The 25060-nt window shown below is 53.5% G+C and overlaps 1 protein-coding gene across 3 annotated transcripts; it reads right to left on the reverse strand.

Annotated features, from left to right (window-relative positions):
* Window positions 1–37: 37 nt before the first annotated feature.
* APBB1 (amyloid beta precursor protein binding family B member 1) lies at window positions 38–22647 on the reverse strand. 3 transcript variants are annotated; one of them, XM_068555716.1, is made up of 14 exons: window positions 22552–22647; window positions 14463–15194; window positions 8712–8887; window positions 8560–8616; window positions 8391–8476; window positions 8213–8276; window positions 7626–7775; window positions 7123–7250; window positions 6610–6724; window positions 6377–6461; window positions 6016–6099; window positions 1015–1130; window positions 694–870; window positions 38–609 (listed from the first exon to the last, which is right to left on the reverse strand). In XM_068555716.1, exons 2-14 carry the CDS (start codon window positions 15178–15180, stop codon window positions 442–444), a joined length of 2124 nt encoding a protein of 707 aa, XP_068411817.1. In that variant the 5' UTR covers window positions 15181–15194; window positions 22552–22647; the 3' UTR covers window positions 38–441. The 3 variants fall into 3 exon arrangements, with proteins under 3 accessions (XP_068411817.1, XP_068411816.1, XP_068411815.1); XM_068555715.1 differs by having other exon boundaries at window positions 22502–22647; XM_068555714.1 differs by lacking the exon at window positions 22552–22647 and adding an exon at window positions 22097–22195.
* Window positions 22648–25060: the final 2413 nt, after the last annotated feature.

The following is a 25060-nucleotide window of genomic DNA, read 5'->3' on the forward strand; positions in this document are numbered from 1 at the left end:
AGTGATGGTGTGGTACAGGCACAGGAAGGCACACAGCTCAGCAGGGCAGACTTTATTAGTGATATCAGTACAGCAGAGGTGCCCATGGAGCAAAGGGAAGGGGACCCATGCCGGGACCAGTCCCCTCCTTCTGCCCCGGCAGGACCCTATGAAGATGGGGCCTGGCCTAGACCAGTTCCTCCTGCTCCACCTGAAACGTGGCGATGGAGAGCCCGGGGCTGGCCTTGCTTCCTGCTCCTCTTCTCATCAACCCAGTATTGTCACTTCCTTGCAGGATTAGATCTCCCTCCCCAGCCCCTAGGCAGGGAACCCCAGCTACTGGGGAGGGGCAGCTCTGGGAGGGGCCTGAAGTCTAAGAATAACCTGTAGGGCCCCTCCCTGCCCCATGCCCTTGAATTCCCTGGGGCCCAACGCAAGCAGGTGGAGGGAGTACTGAGGGCTTCAGGGGGTGTGGGCCCCCAGCCGTTTGGGCTTAAGGGAGCCCCACAGCGACTGAACGCCCCTGCGGACAGTCCACCCTACGCGCCGGGCGACAGACTCAGCTGGGGGTGCCGGGAGGCAGGAGGTGGAGGCCTGGGAGCGGGCATCCAGACACTTCTGGTAGCGGAGCTGCAGAGAGGCAGGAGGGGCGGTCACGCTCCAGCCTGCCCCGTGTGGTCCGGGTGCCACCGCTCCACCACCCTACCCGCTTACCATGCACGCAGCCTGCACGGCCTCTGAGAGGCTGGCAGCATTGGGCTCGCACCAGAACATGTGGCAGCAGAAGGAGGCTGGGCCGGCAGCCATGATGAATGCAAACGTGTGGACATCTCTGCCCACGGCCAGGAAAGACAGGAAGCGCACGCGGCACTCCCCCAGCACTGCCTCCGTCTGCGGGGAGGGGAGCCAGTTGGAAAGGAATAGCCCGCCCCTCTGACACTGGGTGCGTCCATCTTACTGACGGCCCTTCCCCTCATTCCCGGTCTCCCCTCCGTGGCAAGGCCCCTCCATAACCTTCTCCACCCAGGTCTTTACCTGCTGGTGCAAGATGGTGAGGGTGGCAGGGGCCACGCTGACGTGACTTGGGGTCCACTGCTCACGGCTACTGGAGGACAGGACCGATTCCAGGGCCCCATTTATCACATCTACCCCTGAAAGATAAGGACATGAACATGGCACTGCCGGTGGTGGAGAGAGGATACCCCCGCTCTACACTAGACTTTCCAGCTCTGCCCAGTCAAGCCCAGGGCCTTTGCTCCATCCCCACTTCACTAGCCTACAGCCCTGGGTGATGCTGTATCCCTTCCTTGGTCCTCTCCTCCTTGGCTTCAGTGACTGGCACTTTTCTCGCCTCTTCCACCTTGAATCCTAAGCTTGGTTTGCTTCACTGACTCTCTTTCTCCAGCCTCCTAAGCAGACTGACCCCCCAAATCTCTATCCTCTCCATATCTTGCTCTCCACATTCAGACATTCCAGGGCTTCACACCACAGGCACTTCCAAATCAGCCCCTGTAGGCCAGCCCTATCCAATCCTCAAGACTCAACCTTCATTTTTGTTTTAAAGATTTCCATTTGAGGAATGTTTACTCTTGTGTCATACAGTGCTAAGTCATTACAGTGTACTACGTCATTTACAATCTCACAATAGATCCCTTTATCTCCATTTTATAGATTAGGAAACTGAAGCTGAGAGAAACCAGGTAATAAACCTGAGGTCACACTAAGAAATGGGGATCTGAAGGCAAGCAGTCTGATTCCAGAGCCTGGGTTCTTAACCAGGCCTTTCCCCTGCCCCTTGCCTATAGTCCTAGTTTCAGAACCAGAGTGCTGTCAAAATCTTAGTTGTACTCAGTAATTTCTGTGACTTGCTCAAAAGCCGAGGAACCCAAGGTTCCTGGCTTTTAGATCAATCAACTTTCCCTTGTAACCATATCTCCTCTACTTCAAACTGCTGTTAAACATCTCCACCCATGCATCCCACTTTTGCTTGTACTCAGCAGAGAACCAAGGCAGGAGCACACTGGCATGGTGGGGCACGGGTTCTGTTCCCTGCACTGCTCGTGAGCTGGCTGTGTCATCTGGGTACCATCGCAGTGAAGAAGTTAGAGTGAACGATGCCAATGCAAAAGCACACACCTCTGCGGTCTGCTCTTGGGCCCTCTTGCCCCTTTCAGTGCCTCTGGGCTCCCACTAGGAGCAGAACACGTGGACCCTTTGAGGGCAGAAAACAGATCTTCCTCGAAAGTTCTCCCTCATCTTGGCCTTGCTCGTCTTACCTCTGGCTGGATCAAAGCCAAACTCCTCTCCTAAGCATGAGGTCCTCCAAAAACTGGCCTCATCCGATCTGTCAAGCTTCATATTTTACTGCTCCCTGAGCTTCAAACGATTTATGTAGCATTATTAACATCTAATCTTGGCGAATGCCCAGCTAGGCAGATGGGGAATACAAAGTAAGAGAAGAGGATGCCCTTGAGAGACAGACTGTAACTGAGGGAAAAGCCTCTGTCTAGAGGGCCCTTCCCCTCTTGACTGTCTGTGAAACTCCCAATTCTCACGCTTCAGAGTTCACCCAGGGCCCACCTGGGAGGCCTTCCCTGCTGCAGGGCAGAGAGGGTGTTGCTGGGACAACTTTCAGCACACCTTGTAACTGCTGGGAAACCTTTCTCCACACTGGGCTGTGGCCATCTCAAGGACAGAAACCAAGTTTAATTCATGTCTGTGTCCCCAGTCCTAGCACAGGGCTTATCTACTGAAGGAATTCCAGATGCCTGAGCAAGTCACCCTCAAGGCAACGTGGGCAAATGCACCCAAACTGGTATAACCAAGCAACCCAGGAGCCACAGAAGGGTGACAACACAGGCAGGAGTGGGTGGGCCAGGGCAGCCTGCAGAGGGCTCAGATGTGAATGACACTGATGCCAGTCAATGGAAAAGCTCAAAGATCATGAGTGTAGACCAGACATCAAAGTCAAACTGCTTAATAAGCAGATGGAGCTGTGGAGGTGGCACCTGGCCCCAGGATGGGGAGAAGCAGCATGCAGGTGGGGAAAGCAGTGGAACTAGGTGGCCTGGAAAAAGTCTATTTGGTAACAGCTCAGGACTGAAACCTACACCCTGACCCCAGCCCCAAGGTCCCAATCCCCCTTATCCTTATTTTTTTTCCATCTCAGTTGTAGCCTTCTAACATACTATATAATTTACTTATTTTATCTATCCTGAATAGAATGGCAGCTACTTGAAGGCAGGAATCTTGGTCAGTTTTGCTCATTAACATATACCAAGAACCTAGAGTAGTGCCTGGCACAAATCAGGCACCAATAGTCATTTGTTAATGAATGAGTGATTAATGAGTGAATATTGCAGCTTCAGGAGGGACCAATGTTAAACTCATGGAGGTTAAAAAGGGAGCATAAATAAAGCATGAAGTGGGACTTCCCTGGTGGTACAGTGGTTAAGAATCCGCCCGCCAATGCAGGGGACACAGTTCGATCCCTGGTCCGGGAAGATCCCACATGCCGCGGAGCAACTAAGCCCGTGCACCACAACTACTGAGCCTGCACTCTAGAGCCCGCGAGCCACAACTACTGAGCCCACGCACCACAACTACTGAAGCCCGCGCGCCTAGAGCCCGTGCTCCACAACGAAGAGTAGACCCCGCTCTCCGCAGCTAGAGAAAGCCCGCGCGCAGCAACGAAGACCCAATGCAGCCAAAAATAAATTTAAAAAAATAAATAAATTTATAAAAAAAACAAAAATAAAGCATGAAGTGAGTTTAGGGACTACAGTGTGAAAGCCGTGGCTTCAACAGAGCAGACCCACTGAGCTGATGGACAGCAGAGGGGCCGTCAAGGGCTACAGACAGTTGCTTTAATGTGGTGAGAACTTATGTGAGTGGCAGGTGGATAGGGGAGTAGGGTAGTAACTGGAAGAGGCGTGAAGTTGAGGGTGAGTGGGAGGAGGAAACTAGCGCAAAGGGGAAGGGCTCAGCCACACCTCCTTCCTGCTCCCCCGGCAGGATTTTCTCGCCTGCAGCTTCACATCTGCGGCAGTGCCACGGAATCCAATCCACTCCTCTCTGCAGACCCAGGCCTTCCTTCAAACCCCAGCTAAATCCCCACCCTCTCTAAGAAGGTTCCCTCACTGAATGTAAGGTGCTGGTCATTAGTCAGCATGGTTTGAGGGGAAGAGCAGAGAACTGAAGATGACCAGGGTTAGTAATGTCCTTGGTCTGCCATCTCCTGGGCTATGTCATTTGAGGCATTCTTTCATTTGTGTGTTTGTTTATCCATTTACCCAACACTGTCGAGTTCTTCCTAAGCGTCTTTTGACATGACACCCAACCATTTCTTAAAGCCGTCTCTTTTTTTTCCCTCTGACCTCGCTCCTCCACTGTCCATTAAATGTTGGAGGGGCTCACCGCCAGGCCTAGGCTCGTTTGCCTTCTCGCAGTGGCCACCCACTTTCCGGGCTCGATCTTCTTCACACTCGTGGCTTTCAGTACCTCTCTAACCAGTGATGCCCACATTTGTATCTCCAGCCCAGACCCCTCCTCCGTGAATCCAGATGCCAATTTGAGTTTGCCGCTCACCTTCCTGAAGGCATATCAAACTCAGCATGCCTGAAAATTGAACTCAAATCTCCAAACCAAAATTGGCCTCTTCCAATGCTTACTACCTTTAGAGAATGGCACCACTATCCGGTTAGCTCCAAACGCCAGGAAGCCAGGGGTCAGCGTTAGTACCTCTGTCCCTCACCCCGCATCCAACCAATCACCAAGGCCTGCTGACTTTACTTGTCTAATCATCTCTTGAATCCACACACTCCTCTTCAGCCCCAGCACAGTCCAAGATGTTCTCATTACTGGCCACAACTACTGCAAGATCCTCCTGGGTTCCCCACGTCCCCCTCCACCTGCTGAGCAGCCTTCTCCACTGGTATAGCCAAGGTGAGCGTTACAAAACTCAAATGATTACGCCTAGTGCGCTCCAGAAAAATCCTCTTATAACTCCCTGCCGCTCCTAGGTTGAAGAACAAATCACTAACATGGCCTATGAGGTCCCGCAGGGTCTGACTGCCGCCGAGCTCCCAGCCTCATCCGGCACCGCTGGCCTTCTCTCAATGCCTTTGAAGTACCAAGGTGCCTCCCATGACGGGTCCTCACACTGTGCACTCTGCCTGGAGTGATCTTTCCCACTTACTCCTGTCTCCATTCCACTTGGCCACATTAGATCCCACTCATTTTTTAAACCTCAGTTCAAATGTCACTTTCTCAAGTCCTTTCGGACTCCCTACACTAAATGAGGCTCCTCTGTTACACAGTTTCATAGCGTCTTGCTACTTTCTTTCAGCGAATGACTCAACTTGTAATTTTACATTTATCTGTGTGATTATTTGATTTATTCCTCTTTTTTTCTACTGTAATCTCCTGTAACCTCCATGAAAGCAGGGCTGTGGCCATTGTTCTCCCAGGACCTGGTACATGGTAGGCTTCATAGGTATTTGCTAAGTGAATGAACAAGTGAATAACAGGTACTGTAAAAGCACCAGAAATATAAGAGTGGACCTAATAGTCTCTACCCTCGGTTTCTTTATCTATAAAATGGGTATCATCATAATCCCAACCTCACAGGATCCTCAGGAATTAAATGACATATAAGGGAGTACTTTACAAACAATAAAGCACATTGACAAATATGCTCACTGCTTCCTCTCTAGATGCTCACAGCCCATACCAAACCCAGCTCCCGGCTGCTCCAGCGTTTCCAGTCATCGAAGACCTGCCTCCCAACCTAACCAAAGCTTTTCTGTGGGATTCAGGAGTGGATCTCCCTATATGCCTGGTTCACTGGTTCACAGTGAGTGAAGGCAGGGTACGGAGTGCAGCTGGGACAGAAGTCCAGGAGGTGGGATGCATTTTGAAGGGCAGGGAGACATCAGCATGAGGAAGGTCTGGTAGAAGGGGCACTGGGAGGCAGAGGGTGGGAGCAGAGTTTTGGGATCAAGGAGGTGGTCCCTGCGTGAAAAAGGACACACATACCAACAGGTTTAGCAACAGGCACATTCCCCAGGTAATAGACTTGGAACTTTTGTACCAACTCATTCTTAGGCGCTGGGAATTCCACTGCGGGGGGGAAAAAAGAAGAGGATCAATCATAGTGGCAGATCTTGCTCACTCCCAGTCCCCACCACCAGGGTATAAGCTGGACATTCACCCAGCCAAGGCCCTACCTCCACCCCCTCCCCTTGCCTCCCTTTAACCAAAGTCCCTCCACTTATTTGACCCAAAGAATTGAGTCTCCATTTTTCTATCACCCTGTCCAGTAGCTCGTGCCTCTTCTTGGGTCACCCCACCTTTGCCAACAAAGCTGAGACAGACCTGGCAGGGTTGTGACACTGACCTTGGAAAGGGACATCCACAAGTTTAGAGTGGTCCAGAGAGAGTCCATTTACCAAGCAGCGGGCATTGCGCCGTTCGGCCATGATCTGCGGAAGGGGAAAGGGGAAGGCAAAGAGCGAGGGAGGGTGTGTTAGGCTTCACAGCCCTGGAGCCCCCCACCCCGACTCAGTGACCCCACCCACATCCTTGTAGAGCAAAGGTGGCAGCTAGTCCGGGGTGCGAAGGGGGCCGTGCCTTAGAGCAGATCTCATGCAGGCTGGTGGCGATGTTCTTGGCAGGTGCCTCACAGCGAAACACGTGGCACTTGAGCATCTGGGTCAGCTTATCGCGAGCCACGTAGGCAAAGTCCCTGTTGGGGGGAGGGGCACCTCAGCGGCTCCCAGCTGCCTTCCAGCTGAGCCTCGTTCCCACCCCACCCACGCCCTCCCCATCCATCGCAGCTCCTCCAGGCCTCTGCCCTCGGGATGGGGTCCTGCAGGCGCTGCCTTCTGGCCGGAGGGTAGACAGGCAAGCATGCCGAGGTCGAGGAGAATGGGCGAGCACAGCGGGCAGGAAGGGGCAGGGCAGAATAGGGGAACTTGGGTGCTTCATGGCATCTGGTCCAGGTGTGGGAAGAGGAACGGTCAAGGCAAATTAGGCATAGTACCTCTCTCTGGGTCCGGCAGCACAAGAGAGGCAAAGAGCAGAGTTAGGGAGGAGGGCCCCACTCTGACTGCCCCCACCCAGGATCCCTGGCCCTGCTCCCACCTTCCGCTGTCCCGCCCGACGCCCCACACGCGAATGCTGACGATGGGCTGGGCGTGCAGCAGGGCCTGACTGTGCGGCTCCACCAGCTTTAGCGTCTCATCCTCCAGCTGTAGCAGCAGATCCTTTCCCTGCAGGCCCAGGAAGCAGACGCTCAGCGGTGCCCCAGCTGGGAAGGTGGCTGATCTTTGCCACTTCCAGCTTGAGGGAGGGCGAGCCACAGCCCGAGGCCCCTTGCTTTGGTGTTGGACCAGCCACCCTGCAGCCTCACTCTAGTAAAGGTCACACCCGTCATCTCTAACGAGACTCCTTTTATCATCCCTATGGCAGTTGGACAACCATCTCCCAAGGTCCCAACGTGGAGTCACACGTCCATCTCACAGGCTGTCACCTGGTGGGTGTTCACCTCCCTCCCCAGCCCTTGTGGCGGCAGCTGGGCTCTCCCAGCTCTCACAGTTCCCTTCACTTCTCCGTTGCCCGGCCACCCTGCCAGCTCAGGCCCTCACCTCCCCCCAGCCCCCAGACATGGGGTCGTGCAGATTGTTTTTGTGGTAGGAGAGCTGACGGATGCAATTGTTGACTGCCACGCTGCTGCGGCCAGGGGCCAGCTCCTCCTCCGTCATCTCCACCCAGCCAAGGGAGCGCACGGCGAAACACTGCCAGACACAAAACAGGGGGTGGGAGATAGAGGCTCTGAGCTAAAATCGGAAGAGCCCCCAGCCCAGGACGCAAGGAGGTCTGCTGAGACCAGAGGAGTTCCTGACTCAGAACACGGCGGGTGGGAGGGTATAAGACTAAGAGGATCTACAAACAGGATATAGTTGCAGGAGGGGTGCTGGTCTCAGAGGAGACCCCTGCCAGCCAAGGAAGCATCTGAGCCAAGCCTGGAACGGCCCCCTGCCAGGCCACGGGACTGGTTGAGTTAAAAACTGAAGTGCCTTCCGCTCAGACACAGGGGTCTGTGCTGAGATTTCGAGAGCTCAGGACCTGGGAAGCTGTACTGAGACCAGAGAGGCCCGCAGAACATGACGCAAGGGGCATTCCTGTACACGGGGGGGCCCAACGTGGGAACGGGCATTGGTCCTGAACAAACCTTGATCCCTGGGTTGGCATTCCGTGGGGGCAGCTTCTCCTCCTCTTGGGGCAATGGCTCTGGGCTGGAGGCAGATGGTAACACTTGGTACAGGCCCCCAAACGGGGAGCTGTCCCAAGGTCCCTTCCAGACAGACCCAGCCCACTGTCAGCCCACTGTGTCATGCCTTCCCACTTACCTGAGGCTCTGAGCTGGGAAAGGCAACGTCCCCTCCTCAGGGTCCTTCAGTCCCAAATCCATCGGGGCCTCCTCGCTGGGCTCATCCTTGGGAAGGGGAGAGAGGAATCAGGACCGAAATGATGCCCCTTCTCCAGCTCCTCCACTGTGAAGGAGGTCCCCTCACTCACCTTCCAAAATTCTCCATCCTCGAAGCCTTCTCCATGCGCGAAGCCGGTCCAGGTGAGCTAGGAGGGGTGGGAGCCAGGGGTGGGTGGCTCATCTAGCAACAGCAGCGCCACCCTCCCCCCCTGGTCAAAACCATCAGGCCCTCGAGCCTCACCTGGGACTCCTCTCGGGGGCTGCTCCCCTGTGACGGGGAGGCCTGGCCCGGGGGCTCCCACTGAGTGGTCCCTGTTGGGATGTGCCAGTAGTAGGTCCCTGAGGTGTCCTGGACCCTCATCCATCCAGCTGGCAGGTCGGAATCCGTCTCGAAGGCGTTCGGGTTCCAAAAGGAATCTGCCAGGTGGGGGGTCTTGGTGAGGGTCTGCCCACCCAACAAACAAATCGTGGGTGCTTTGGCCAGTCCCCTCCCAAGACCCCACGGTGGAGGAAGGGCGGGGGAAGGGCTCCAGCACAAGGTTCCCGCTTCCTCCTAGAGCCTGAAGTCTGGACTCACAGCATGGGGGGCCCCCAGCATGAGACATGACTCAGGTCTCCTCCTGGGCTCTGCGCCTGGCTAATATGGCCACACAGAGGGAAGGAGGGAGGCAGAGAGAAGGGAGGGAGGTTGAGTGACCCCAAATGACCTCCTGTCATACATATCCGGATCCCAGGTGCACACACTTAGCAGCTCCTGCACACACAGGTGCGCACAGACATAAAACATATACAAGCCCTACTACACACCTGTGCAGCCACCACAACCCCAAGGGTGTGCACACACAGGAGACACCTGCACAGACAGCAGGTACTGCATACAGGTGCACGCGCAAGTGCAGGGGCGGACACACACACACCAACTCCAGCCATCCACTAATGCGGCCACCATACACGGAGGAGTGCGCACATACAGCGATAGAGTCCAGCCCCTGCCACACGTGTGTGCAGAGACCACACCCACAACGACCCCCAAAACATGTGTGGGTACAGTGAATGCACATTCAGACACACAACATATGTCAACCTCTGCCACATGTGTGCAGATACCGCAGACACCCACAACCTAACCCTTGCCACACACGAATGCAGGCAAACATTTCATGCACATGCACACACACCACGCACCTGTGACACGGCCCCTCCTCCCCCGGCAGAGCCACGCCACTCCAGCCCTGCAGCCCAGCTGAGGCCTCCACCACTTCTGTGCTCCCTGCCAGCCCCGCCCCACATCATGCCCGGGCCCGTGCTGCCCCTCACCTGGGCTGCTGTCCTGCAGGACGATGGCCAGGAAGAAGTCCTGGGAGAACATGGTGCTTGTTCCCAGCCCCTCCTGCCTCCACCCTCCCTCCTCACAGCCCCTCCAGCCCAGCCAGCTGGGCTCACAGCCTGGTGCTGGGCTGCAGAGAAAAGCTCATCCCGCCCCCTTCTCACCAGGGCAGAGCGCCTGCCAGGCAAGATCCTCCCCCGCCTGGAGCTCACTAGGGAGGGGCCAGGACCACCAGGGAAGGGGACCCCATTGGGGTGGGGATGTGGGGTAGGGCTCATGAGACCCCAGCCTTCCCTGCTCACATCTCTTCTTTCTAATCCTGCGTCCCCTCCCCCAATCCTGAATCTCCATCCCACCCCAAAGCGGTCACCTCAGTGCCACAGTCAAGCCCAGTCTTAGGGACACCAGGAGGCTCAGCCCTTCGGGAATACCCCAGCTACCTGGGGCCCTGCAAAGCCTAGAGCTCTCAGTACAAACAGGGTGTGGCTTCAAGGTTCCCAGGGATCCCTCCCCTGCCCAGAACCTGCCCAGCAGTTCGAGCGGAGAGTGGGCTTCAGGGGCTGGGCCCCAGCAAGCTTGAGGCCGGGCTTGGGGCTTCCCAGCACCAACCCCCCTCACCTGCCAGGGCCCAGCTAGGCTGCAGCATCTCCTCGGCAACCGCAGCACCAGGACCGGCTGGGAGCGCCCAGACTGCTGACGTGCTTCCCGTTACCAGGGAAACCAGAAATCCTGACTGGTCCAAGAGGCAGCACTGAGGGACAGGCAGTCCCCAGACCCAGGCTGCTGGGCAAACAGGCACGGAGGGCTGGGCGTGGGCGTGGTTACACCAAGGTGGATGCATACCTGACGTGAGAGTCATTGGGGCGAGGTGCCTCGCTGCCCTCCGCTTCCAGATGAGGTGGGCCCACAGAGGATGGGCTCTTCTTGCCCATCCAGCCTCTAGGTACCCATTACTGCCTCTTTCCCCCTTACCCTCCCCTCCCCTCAGGCCCTAGGGAATTAGAATGCCCGCTTTTCCCCAGAGACCCTCCATCGTCTTCAGGGCTCTCCCGCCAAACCTTCCAGGAACCCCACACCCAGGGCAGTCGTGCCCCCTAGAGCCACACCTTTCTTCCTGAAGGGTCACAGGCCCCTTGAATCTGCGGACCAGTTCACCATCTTCTGACTGAGTCACACACACCAATCCATCTGCCATCCCTGTCAGCCTGCACCTTCCTGCTTCAAAGAGCTTCATCCTTCCGATCTGTCCTGGAGGGGCCGCTCTCCCCCCTTGACCATCTGGGAGGCCCTTCTGGAGCTTGGCGCGTCTCCCTCCAAGCACAGCCCCACCCCAGCCTTTGCTTCCACAAGCACGCATTTATTCAGGAATGTACACTTTCACTCCTGCACCAATTCATTCAGGCGCTCCTCCACGCACTCAGAGGTTCATGTATCATTCATTTACCCACGCCTGCCTCCCAGGCTAAGCCAGACGTAGTCATTTGCTCAGGAGTCAGGAATGCTCTCCGTTCCCCACCCCCATGCACACCCGTGGTCCAGACTACTAGTATCTTCTACCTGGGTCAATGCAGCAGCCTCATGAACGGGGTCTCCCTCTTCCTGTTTAGTCTCCTCCAATCTGAGCTTCATGCTACATCCCAAATGATTGTTCCAAAATGCTAACCTTCTCTCCAGTTGAGTACTCTAATTGTTTTCTCCTTGACCTCAGGATAGAACCCAAATTCCTCTACAAGGTTTGTTTGCTGTTATGAGCCCCTAATCGCCTGCCTCTCAGCCTTACCTCTGACCACCCTCCATACCTCTGGTCTCTCTCTCCCTGCCTGGGATACGCCCCTTATCCTCCCTGAGCCCAGTCTCCCTCCCCTCAATCTTCACCTGGCACCAGCCACTCCTCCTTCCAGCATCAGTGTAAAGGTCGCTTCTCAAAACTGACCCACCCCCACTCCCCGACCATGCACACAGGCAGGGTGTGTGATATCCCTCCTGCACCTCCCCCACCCCAGGGCCCAAACTACCTGTTTACTTCTGTCTCCACCCTAGACAGTGAGCGCCCTGAGGGCAGGAACATCTGTCCCCCGCAGTATGTATTCTTAGCATTTAGGACAAGGCCTGGCACTGAGTATGAACCCAACACAGGTAGGAAAGTTCATTCATTCATCATTCATCATTTGGTCGTCATTCATTCATTCATATACTTATGCATGCAATCAACAACTTTGTGGAGATCCTAGGGTGGGAAGGAGAAATTAATGTTTGCTCAATTCTACCACATTCCTACAGGAGCCCAGACCTCCTCTGTGGCCTTCCTGGTCATAGCAACACAGTTACAAAAGAGACAGTGACACAGCCCCTTCTGCTACCCTCAATTAACACAGCCTCCAGCAGAGCTTGATCCTTGCCCATCCTCTCGCCACACCAGCTCCCTTGCTGAGGTCACTGCCCGCACCCAGCATACCCTTCCCAGCTCTTCAGCAGTTCTGCCCTCCCACTCCCAGAAAGCTCATAGGAGCGGCCACTACGGTGACCATTCAGGGGCCCCAGAGCAGCCAGGCTCTCCATTATTTGGCCCCAGATTCACACCCCCTAAGGCAGAGGTTGCAAACAAGCAACCTGCAGTCTGATGTAAACCTCAGATAGATTTTGTTTGGCCTGCATGGTGCTTTTTTAAAAAACAGACTTGGTCGCTAACGTTTAGAAATTGGGATGTTTCACATCGATATCTAGTTTTCAGTTTCCCTTGAAAAGTTACATGAAGTGGCTCCATTGAGACTACATTTCCCCCCACCTAACCCTATAAATAACCAGCTGGAGTGGAGTAGTAGCTGTTCCCTGCAAAAGGGATCCAGGCGATGACCGCTGACGGCCACTAACATCCCCCTAAAGACAAGCAATCAGACTTTGTCTTTGGTAGAATTACTCAATACCACCTGTGAAGTGTTCTTACAAAAACAAAACACAAAAAACCTCGAATCTGAATCTGATCAAGGCTCTAGAATTCACTGCCAATTTACAGGAAATCCAGGGGAAGAGGAACATGTTCAACACCACACAGGGAGGGTCTGCAAATCCAGACCACGGAAAGCCCAGGGCAAACAACACAGTGGCTTCAATTAAAACAACAACAACAACAAAACTGCGAGCAAAGATAGAGAGATGGAGGAATAATGCATAGATCAAAAGAAACCTTGACATATCAACTCTCAAAAGGTCTGTTCCTATTTGGATATTGATGCAGTGAATCAAAACTTTTTAAAAAGAGTGGGGAGGACATTTATCAGACAACTGGGAAATGTAAACATTGACTGGATATTCGATGATATTAAGGAATTATTGCTAAATTTCCGTAGGCATGATATTGATATTGTGGATTTTTTTTCAAAAGAGTTTTATCTTTCAGAAAGGCATGAATGAGTGAGGACTTCCCTGGTGGTCCAGCAGTTAAGACTCCGAGCTTCCACTGCAGGGGGCGTGGGTTCGATCCCTGGTTGGGGAACTAAGGTCTCGCATGCCTCATGGTGCAGCCAAAAAAAAAGCATGAGTAAACATTTACGGATATTTGCTTCAAAATAACCTAGGCTGGGGCCCAGGAGTAGGTGGGGGTATAGATGCAGCAAGGTCAGCCACGTGTTGATAATTGTTGAAACTGGGTCATGGGTAAATCAGGCTCATTGTTCTATTATTTTTGTATATGTCTGAAAATGTCCATAGTAAGTTCTTTGAAAGGGGATGACATGCTGCCCTGGGCTCATCTGAACTGCATGCTCCCTGCAAAGGTCCCCCAGTTTAGGGTCTGGGTAAGGTGCCTGCTGCCTGGTGTGGGAGGAGTCTTTCCTTACACTAATATCCAGCCCGGGCTTGTGGCCGCAGCCCATTATCTCTGCCCTTTGCTCCTCAGCTCTGTCTGCATCTCTATGTGACACTAGCAAATGCAGAGACTCAACTTATTTAAATGGGACACATTTAATGGTCAGTCCTTGGAGTCCTAATATCTATCCCCCCCACCCCAACAGAGCATATGTTTATTCTTCCTTTGTTTCCTAACTTTTAGTCAATATCTTATTCCTGACTAAACAGTACTCTTGCAACATCCAGTGCGGTGCTCTGCACACAATACCCCAGTCTTTCCAAATAGACCTCTGTGGGGAGGAGCTGCCTCTTAGAAACAGCCCGGAGTGCACCTGGGCTCATCGTGCTGTAGGCATCGGTGACAGCATAAGGGCCAAGAGCTCGGGTCTGCACTTGCACTTGGTTTAGATCTCAGTTCTCCTGTGATCTCAGACTGTCTGTGACCCTGGGAAAGGACTAAACCTCTCCAGGCCTCTTTTTTGTCACCTGTAGTATGGGCATAATTATGGTATCTACCTCACGTTATAGTGAGGATTCCATACGATAATGCTGAGCACAGAGCCAGTACCTGGTAAGTGCCTCATAAACAGACCCCTAGTCCGTCATCCATAGGGAGTGTGGGATGGATGGGTCTATCAACTTGTTCAAGCACTCTCTGAATGCAGGGACCATTTCCTTCAGGAAAACCTGGGCATGGCCTGCTGAGGACTGAGGACACAGGCTCTGGGACTCACGCCCAGGCTGACCCTCTGTAATGGAGGGACCCACCCTCTGCCCTCTTGCCCTCCCACATTCCCCATATCAAGCTCCACAAGGTACCTGTGTCCTCCGGGGAGCCATAGGAGGGGCTGCCCTGGGATAAGGTGGCCCAGCTCGAGTCCTCGTCACTGGCTGCGCTGTTCCGCATGCCAAACAGGAGGCTGGCACTCTTGCTATGCTCTCGGGGGCCGTCTGCAAGGGCCTGGGGCCCGGGGGGCATCTCCGCACTCTCCAGGGGCTCCGGCAGCCCTGGGGGAGAAGACAAGTCCTCCTCCTCCTCTTCCTCCTCTTCCTCGTCATCCTCCTCAGCCTCCCCTGCCGCCTTCTCCTCTCCCTCATCTGGGCCCTGCTCTCGGGTGCTGATGATCAGGCCGGGTCCTCGGAGCCCTCTGTTGGCCGCGTTATGGGTGGAGAGCTCCAGCTCAGAGTACAGGTGCATCAGGCCTTTGGGGCCCAAGGGTGCCATCTCGGGCTCCTGGCTGGCTTCCTCGGCCAGGGTCAAGGTCACGTTGCGATTCTGGTCACGGTGGGCTGTGGCGGCCCGCCGGAGCTGGTTCTGGCCCTCCTTTAGCCACTTGGCATTGGCGGGGCCTGGCTCGGGCCCACTCCCCTCCCCCATGGCGCTGCGCAGGTCCTTGGGTCCCACGGCCGTGGCCTGCAGCTTGGCGTTGAGCAGCTGGTTGTGGGCAGCGTGCAGGGGCAGGGGCAGGCTCAGCGCGGGGCCTCCGTGGCTGTTGGCATTAATGGCCGACTGGCTCAGGGATGATGGAACAGACATGGCCTTGGCAGATCCTGCGGGCGGGGAGGGGAGACCACGTTGAGCCTCCAGGTCAGGATAGCAGCACCCCTGCTTCTGTCCCAGGCCTGTGCCCTGCACCTCCTCATCTCCCTACACTCAGCAGGCCAGCACACACCGTTGTGTCCGCTGAGCTATTTTCCCAGAGAAATAACTGGGCTCGACTTCTGTCCACCATCACCACCACCACCGGCTCAAACCCCACCCCCACTGACTGGGCCCAGGCCCGCAGTCCACCCCATCCCCAAATCCCCAGCCCTGAGCTTGCTGGGATAGCAGAGCCAGCCCCTGCTTCGCCCTCACTCCCAACTGCAGAGACGCCACACAATGGCTCTCTGTGCATCTCCACCCCCAGCTCACCCAACTGGGGCTTGCTGTGCCAGGGGCACAGCTGGTGAGGGACTGGCTCGTGTGTTCTGGACACTGGACACTGCCTGCCCCCTTCCTCCTGCCACACCGCTATGCACAGCCCCACCACTGTGAGCTCCCCACGCTCTGCTCCTATCATCATAAATCGCTGGGTCCAATCAGCCCCCAAGCCCACCCCATCCTAGGGACCATGAGGACAAGAGAGAATGAGCATAGACCAAGCCCTCAAGGGCAAGGTCCTGGGAAGGCAGGTCATAAAGGAAGGGCCTTCAGCTCCAATTCGTGGTTCCTTTGACCAGCTGGAGCAACATTTTGGTGACTGTTTCTATAAAGTATCTCACCTCGGGTACCAATTCCTCTGCCAGCCCCTAAAATGTCCCATGCCTGGGTCACTGCAGGAGCCTTTGATCTGGACCCTCCAGCCCTTCAGGTCTTTGCCCAAATGTCACCTTTTCAGTGAGGCCTTCCCTGAATACCCTTTGTAAATCTGTAGGCCACCGTGCCCCCTCCCAGCAATCCCCAAACTCTCCCCAGCACCCAACACCATCTGACAGGCTAATTTATTATTTATTTTGTTTAATGATTGTCTGCTCATGACTCTAATTTCAGTTCCATGGTGATGAGGATTTTGTCTTTCTTGTTTTTTTTTTTTTCAATGTAGTATGCCTAGGGCTTAGCACAGCGCTGACACAGAGCAAGAACTCAATAAATATTTGTTGAATCAATGTATGAATCTACCCTCCCATCTGCCCCAGGCCCCATTTAGCATCTCCTCTGCCAGTTTCAGAAAACATACTCTGGTCATGTTACTGTGTCTCAACCATTGCTCATGATGCCCCAACCAAACCCCACCTGCCCTTCAGGTAAGGGGTTCTCCTGTCCCACAGTGAAAGCCCACCAGTCCTATCCCCTCAGACCCCCTCCTGCATCCTCAGAAGCGCTTCTGACGCCCATCACCTTCTCCTCCTATCAGCCAAGCCCATCACCCTAACGACTGATCTCACCCTCAAAGCCCCATTCCACCCTCCGCATCTCCCTGACCTTCCGCTGCTAGGCTTCTCTCCTTCCCTGACCCCCACTATAATGTGCTCACTCCCTGGACCCTCCCCGGCCACCCCCTCACAGTTTATTTTCCCTGACCAACCATTATCCGACTGTCTCTCCGCCTGACCCTCTTAGACACTATCCTCGCCTCCCTGATACCCTCACTCAGAGCTCTGTCTTCCTAACTGACCTCCCCTCAACATGCAACTCTCCCCTACGGACCGCCCCCCAGGCACACCTTCCCCTCAGACTCCCGCTGCACAGTCCTTTCTCCTCAGTTTCTTACCTGAGCGCTCTCCACCTGCCTGTGCGCCCTGAGTTCTTTCTCTCCTTGAACCCACGGCCCCAGTGCTCTCTGTCTCCACAGCGCGGCTCTCAGCCCTGAGCACAGACTGCACGGACGTGTTTAGGCTGTCCCGCAAGGCTCTGCCGTCTCTCGGGTGCAGTGCCGGGTCCTGGGGCAGGAGCCGTAGCTCGCCTTTCCATCACTCCTAGCCCCCCAGACCCTAGCACAATGCTATGCACACATCTGTGAAATAAATGTGAGAAGGTCCCCGTCCATGTGTCTGCCTCACGTGTAACTACCTGCTGATCTGCTCGGCATGGCTCCACCTCAGCAATGAGAAAGCTCATGGCCACCGGCATAAATGAGAAAGACAGACGGCTCTGTTTCTACCCAGAACCACAGTAATCTTCCAGAAATGGAAACCAGATTGTGTCACTCTCCAGCTCAAAACATTAGATGGCTCAAGACTGCCTTTAGGATAATGTCTGTACTCGTTAGCAGATCACCAAGAGCCTCCTTGAGCCAATCCCTATGACCTCTCGGGCCCCCTCCCCATCCTGCCTCCTTCCCACCTTACACTCCAGCCACAGGAAGTATGGTGGATTCTAGAACACGTCACACTCACACGGCCCTGGTTCTTTGTTTACACTGATCTCTCGGCTTGGAATCCTGTCTCCCCTTATGAGGACCTCTGCTCATGTTTCACTACTTGGCTCAGCGGTCAAAGCTCCTAAGCAGTAAGTCTTTTCTGTTCAGTCCCCTATCCCCATCCTCACGTGCCCATTCCCTCCTTGGCTCACCATACCCATACCCAGTACTGCATTCTGTCCGAACATCTGAGACCCTGTCTCATGCAACTTCGCACCCCATTACCAAAGAGAGTGTGCTGTGCGTCTGCACAGAGTGGGCCCCTGGTCGGGATGGAGGGGTGAGAGGAACAGGAACTAGCAAGCTCAGAACTAATTGGGAACAGACACTGAGACAGGCTCGTGTGGCCTCATGGGCTGCGGATGGGAGTGTCAGGGAGGGTGCTGGAGAATGATGCAGGGTCCCTGAGAAGGAAGTAGGATGGGGTCCTGGACAGGTGAGGCCTGAGATCTAGGAAAAAAGGGAGGGAGGGAGCTAGCTTAAACCGATATCCTAGCTCAAAGGCTGTTCCTTTGAGTGGCCTCTCCATGAGTTTCAGGAGATGGAAGACCCCATGACTCTGTCACGCTCAGAGCATCGTAGGGATGCCAGGCCCTTCTCTGAAGCAGGAGTGTATGGAGCCAGGTTTCTCAGTGCTCAGGCCAGGACCAACCTCCTTCGCATTTGGAAGTGTGGTCTGGGAAGGGCAAATGCCCCGTGAGGCTGGGACGGTGAAGAAGCAGGGTGACTTCAGGGCAGGCCTGCCCATCTGGTCACGGGGGCAGAAAGCACCGGGGGAGGGAAGGGGGAAGTTCTGCTGTGTGAAGAGTGCTAAAGCCTGAGCGCCTAGCCCAAAGCAGTGCGGTCTCCTTCACCTCACTTTCTAAGGTCAAAGGATGACCAGCTGCCCAATACCTTCAAGAAGGGGCACAACCTAACCTCTCCCCTCTCACTGGTGCTACCCATACCTGGAGCCTCTCAAAGGATGGAAAGAGCCAAATGGATTCTGACTCAAGGCAGGGAGCTGGGCAGAGCCCTCAGGGGAGGAGCTAAAAGAGTGGCCACTAAGCCTGAAGGGGCTGACAGGAGACCACACGGGTAGACAGGTGAGACCTGCTCAAGGTCAATGGTCTTCTAACCTGACCACTTACTATATGCCAGGCACTGTGCTGGGCAGGGGGGGAGAGTGATGAATAATAAAGAAATGACTCTTCCCCGAAGGAGCTCACAGTCTAGCAGGGAAACAGTCACTGAACAACTCGTTACAATGCAGTGTAATGGCAGTATCTAGCACTCTAAGCCCTCCCTATTTGTTGAATAAATGATTGACTATTTTGATGGGGAAAGAACAGGGCACTATAGGAGCCCTAGGCTTACTTTGACCGAGACATTGGCGAAGACCTGCCTGAGACAAGAATACAATTCTCCTTGGACCACTCCCTTCACCATCCTTCCCTCTCAGAGGATGACCCCCAACCCCCAACGCCCTCTCAGTTCACAGAGGAAATGGCAGCCATCAGCCAGAGAACATTCTCAAACCTACAAACTTACTGACTCAGCACCTACCCTTTTCTCTCCTTTTTCCTAAAACCAGTTGCTTCACCTGTCATTTAAATCCTTCCTTTCGTGCCTTTCCAGGAATTGTATGCCACTGTTAATCCATTTTTTTCTTCTACCTAATCAACCGCTCCTCAGTGGGATCCACTGTCTCCCAACTAAAACACAGAATCTTTCTTGACCTGACATTCTTCCAGCGCCACTTGCTACTGTCTTTTCTCCCCCACACCTGCAAACTTCTTGAAAGAGCTGTCTTTACTCATGGTTGCCATATCCGCACCTGGGTCTCACTCTTCAACTCTTCCCAGTCCTGCTTTCACTCTCAACATGCCTCAGTAACAGCTCCTACCAAGGTCAACATGACCCCTGTGTCATTTAATCCAACAGACTCTTGGAGTCCTCATCCTGGTTGTCCTCTCAGCAGCATCTGACACCATGGGCCTCTCATCCAGCTTTCATCCATGGCTTCCACACACTACATCTCCTGGTTTTCTTCCTACACTCTAGTTACTGCCTGGTGGTTTCTTACACTCCTTTGCTGGCTCTTCATCCTCTGCCAGCCGTTACACACTGGAGTTTCTCACAGCTTGTTCTTATGCCCTTTTCTCTTTCTCACCCGATATTCGACACAGGTATTCATTCATGCCCATAGCTTCAGTTGCCCCCTACAAATTGATGCTTTCCAAAAGTACACCTTCATTTCAGACCTCTCATCTGAGCTCCAGACACACACATTCAACTTTCTACTCAACGTCTCCACTTGGATGTCTCAAAGGCCTCTCAAACCAACATATCCACTCATGTTTCTCTCTCCCACACCCTAACTGGTCCTTTCAGGATCTTGGCTCATGGAATGACATGACCAGCAGTTCTTTTCTGTAAACCAGAAGTAGCAATACCATTCTTGACACCACCTTCTCCCTCACTCCCCACATTCAATCCATCCCCAAGTACTGACGATTTTCTATCCAAGAAAGACTTTTGGACTTGTCGACTCTCTGCATCCACTACCGTCAACAGTCCACACCAAGGGCAAAGACTTTAAGATCAAAATTCTTAACATGCCCTACATTGTCCGGCTCAGCCTTCCTCTCCAGCTTTGGCGCTCTGCTGTCCAGCATCACTGGCCTTCTTTTGATTCCTCAAAGACATCATGCTCTCTCTTTCCATAAGGTGTCTGCATGTGATTCCCCCTCTGCCTGGACCCTCCTTCCCCTACCCTCTCAGTCTAATTCCTTTGCCTCTTAGGTCAAATGTCATGTTCTCAGAGACGCCTTCCTTGACCCTCTCTCCCCACCTCCTAGTCCAGTTTAGTTGGTGCTCTTGTGTGTTCTCAAGGCACCATTCACCTTTCCCTTCATGGTATTTATTACATTCGTAATTTTATTCTTATCTGATTTTCCCCTTAGACTGTCAGCTCCATGGGGACAAGGACACAGTCTATTTTGCTCGTAATTATATATTCAGTGCCTGACAGTACCTGGTATGTATTAGGTGCTCAAAGCATACTTGTTGAATGAATAAATGATCAGATAGTTTTGTTTTGTTTTTTAAGGAAAACACTACGTTAGAGTATTAAGAGGAGGTAGACAAGAGGGTATGTTATCAGAGCAATCAAGGAAAAAAGGGGGTGTGGGGCCTAGATTAAGTTTGGCAGCAGTGGGTGAGATGGAGTGAAATGAATGGATTTGTAAAATACTTAGGTAGTGGATGTAACAGAACTTGGTGACTTAAAATGTACAGAGTGAGAGAGAGAGAGAGATTAATCTAGAATGTTGCCCAGGATTCCAGCTTGGGTAGCTGATTGGAAAGTATCCATTTCTGAGAGTTGAAGGAGGAACAGATTTGAAAGAAGGGATAGAGAGGGAACATAGGAAAGATAATACAGCTTGGGATCAGTAAGTCTGGAATTCCTGCTGGATTTCCAAGGGGATGTCATGAGGCCAGTTGGATATTGCGTCTGGAGTTCAGGAAAGAGATCTGGGCAAGATGTATAAATCCTAGAATCATATATATATATAATCATATATATATATGAAATTTGAAGCCTTGAGAGTGAATAAAGGACCCGAGGAGAAAGTGCAGAATGAGAGAAGATAGCCCAGGAAAGAACCAAGAGCCTCACCAGCATCTAAAGAGAGGGGAAGGAGGTAGCAAATGAGACTGAGAGGGAGCAGACAATGCTGCAGGAAAATGTTTCAAGGAGAGTTGACACACACCACCAATACTAGAAAATGGAAAGGGGATAGTAGGAAAGTGTCCATTGGAGTTGGCCACATGGACGTCTCCAGTGACCTTGGCTTGAGCAGTTTCCGTGGGTGCCAGAGACAGAAGACCGAGTGAAGTGAATGAATGGGAAGTGAGGAAATAAGACGTCAAGTGTAGACGAGGTTCTGGCTTTAAGGAGTGGAGAGAGCTGGGACTCTGAGGTACTGGGAAAGCAAGAAACGCACAGGCAGATTCAATAGGTTCGAAATATCCTCTGAATTAGCAGTGGGAAAACTGCTCCTAATGGGTGTTCCTGCCAATGCTAGGCCTCCTGGCCGAGGGGGGACACAGCCGGCCCCAGGGCACACCCCTCGGTCGCCGAGGGCAACAGAATGCGGCTTGACAGATTCCAGGCCTGGGACCCTGCAGGAATCTGTGCAGCCTCTGAGCTTACTTCACCACACGTCCTCTTCCCAGTCCTTGACCTCCCCTCCTCCATCCCCTAGTCCCCATCCCCCATCCCCCCACCGCCCCTCGCTTCCCTTCCCCTCTTCTGGCTCCCTATTCATCCCAGAGGGGCAGAAGGTAAAGGTCGGGGAGGGGACGGTGTGAGGACCGAACTAGAGTCCGACCTTGTAAGGGGGAGAACAGGAGGGTAGTCGGAATACGCGGTGGGAGGGCCGCGCGCGGGGATGGGGCCTGGCGGGAGGACGCGGGCCGCCGCGGAGTTCGGGCTGCGGGGTCCGCCGGCCACTGGGGGCCGGGACCCGACCGCCCGGGCTGGGTCCCGGCAGGGGCAGCTCCTACCTGCGCGGGGAGGCCCCAGGCCCAGGTGGCGGAGGTGGCTCAGGCTGCAGGGCTCGGGCTCCGCGGCGGCTTCTCCATCACAACATCCCCCGCCCAGGAGCGCGCGGGCCGCGGGGCCGCGCCCGGAGCAGCGGAGGCGCGCGCGGGGCAGGGGGTGGGGGAGGGGCGCCATCTTGGGCCGGGCGCGGGTCGGGGAGCGGGAGCCCCTCGGGGGCGTTACTGGTTGCAGCCGAGCGGAGAGCCCCTCCCTACGGGACCCTCGGGCCTCGATGAGTCCAGAGGCCCAAATCCCCTCGCCGGCCGCCATCCCTGCGCCCGGGTCCCAGGGTTCCAGAGCGCTGCCCCAACCTCCGCCGACCCCCGCCCGGCCCGGCACCGCCCTCCACCACGAGGCCTTGGACTCACCCTGCGCGGCCCACTGGGCCCTGGCCCCGCACCCCGGCGGGGCGACTCACCGAGGGGTTGGAGCGGGAGCGGCTGTGGCAGTGCCAGGGCCGCGGCCGCGCGGGGAGAGGCTCCGCGGAGGCAGCCTGCTCCGCTCTTGCGGCAACACTCCGTGACGTCCTGGTGGAGGAGCGATGGGGGCACAGCGTTGGTGATAATAATAGCTCTTATTTAGTGGCCGCTTACACGGTGCCAGGCTCTGTGTTAAACCCGTTATATGCATTCGTCCTCACATCAGCCCTGTGAAGTCGCCACTATGATCATCCTCAGTTTTCAGAGGCAGATGCTGAGGTTCAGAAAGGCAAAGCGACTTGCCTGCAGTCACAGGTAAGTGAGGGAAACAAACTGGAACCCAGATGTTTCTTAACACCCTACCACTGCTGCTGAACATGAAACTGTGACACCAAGGCCTTGCAGATGTGAAGAATGAATCGCTCCCTGGTGGAAATTCACAGGAGGGAAGGAAGAAGGGGGAATGTGGATGAAAAGTGTGAAGGAAGGAATGATGGGGCCCAATATTGCACAGACTCCCTGGATAGTGAGATAGTTCCCAGTGGTCAGGTCAGCGGCACAGAGGCTGTCAAAGATAGTGAGGGGGAATATTACCATCTAGAAACCCTCTCCTGGCTCATTCCTCTAAGGCAGACGTTTTAATTTATTGTAACTACTAAGTACTGAGCAACTGACTCAAGATGCCCTCAAGGTACCTAAAACTAAAAATGTCCAAATCTAAATTCATTGTTTCATCCCCTTTATTGGCCTTCTAAGAAGTTTCACTGGGGTGAAAAAGAACCCTCCCCAGTGCATGTGTGCACGAACACGAACACACACACACACACTCACACACACACACACACACACACACACACACGACTGGATGCAGCTCCACTTTATCCATCCCAGTGAGTGGCACCACCATCTATTGCTTGCCTAAGCCAGAAGCCTCAAGATCATCTTTGACTACACTTTCACTTGATTTGAGGTGAATATAAATGTTTTAACTTTTTGTTATGGAAAATTTCAAATATATATAACAGAAGGAGACAGAACAGTATAATGAACCCTCATATACCCATCATTCAGCTTCAAAAATTATCAACTCCTGGACAAGAATTTATCATGAATTGACAAACTTCTATGATATATGAACCATGTACCAAGTCCCAAGCTAAGTCCTAGGGACCCAAAGATGAATCAGATTTGACTGTCACCCAACCTGGAGGGTATAACATATGACCTTTGTCCTTGAAAGATGAGCAGGAGTTACCCAGAAGAAGAAAGGTGTCCTCATTCATTTGATCATTCTCTCTCAACAAATCATTATCATGTGGGAGGCACTGTCCTTGGTGCTAGGAACTTGTAAAGAAACAAGATTGAGTCCTTGCCCTCAGGGAGCTTGAATAACAGGGGAAAGAGATATTAAACATATGATTAGAAATGTGATGAGTATTTTGAAGATGTACATGATGCTATGTGAATGGACTAAATTTGGTCTGGGAAGGTTTGGGAAGGCTTTCATATGGAAGGGCACTTATGTGAAGGGAAGGGGTGAAGGAGATAGAGTTTATCCAAAAGAAGAGAAAATGATTCCAAGTCAAAGGGGAAGTACAATAATGGGTGGCCAGTATGGGTGTGGAGAAGAATGGCATAAGGTGAGGTGGAAAGGTGGACAGGTGCCAAATCAAGGAGGGCCTTGTATGTTAGGCTTCGGGTTTTGGACTTCATTTTAAGGGCAATGGAAAATCAACACAGAGTTTGAGGCAGGGGAGGGGCATGTTCACCCTTGCATTTTAGATCACTTCTGGCTGCTAAGTGGAGGATAGATAGGAGGAGAGCAAAACTGGCAAGGTGGAGACCAGTTAGAAAGCAATTGATATAGTCTGGGTAGGAGATGACTATAGTGGTGGGAGTAGGGATGGAAAAAATTGCATAGGTTTAATAAATGTTCAGGAGGCAGAATTCACAAAAACTGGTGATCAATTGATTGACTGGCTATGGTACTATAAAGGAAAGAATGACTTCCAGATTTCTGCTTGAGCAAATGAAAAGAATCCAGAAATATCACTCATTTACAAACAGCCCACCAGAATACTTGTCTTGCCAATCCCATTGAACAGAATGGCTTCAATATCCAGGGAAGTCTCTTCAGGTAATCAGAGGTTCACAGATAGGGTGGTAAGGATGGGGAGAGGAGTCCAATTAGCTAAGATGAAAAAAGTAAAGTGTACAGTTCACACACAGTGCAGTTTGACCCACACACCATCTTCCTGAATCCCTGATCTCCTAGGTCTGCAAAGCCTCCTGATCAGTGGGGAGTCAACCTGTACCCTTCACCCATCCCTTCTCTATTGTATCACATCCCCCTTCTGATGCTTTCTAGAGCAACCAATAGCCTATGAGCCACCTCAGATGCTATGTGTGGTTTTGACCAATGTGGGTCCCTCTGAGGCAGCAAACTTTTAAAATTATTACCTTGGACCTATCAGGAAAAACTTGAATTAGAAGCAAATCCATCCAGAG

Source organism: Eschrichtius robustus, chromosome 11, assembly GCF_028021215.1.
Source record: "Eschrichtius robustus isolate mEscRob2 chromosome 11, mEscRob2.pri, whole genome shotgun sequence".
NCBI lineage: Eukaryota > Metazoa > Chordata > Mammalia > Artiodactyla > Eschrichtiidae > Eschrichtius > Eschrichtius robustus.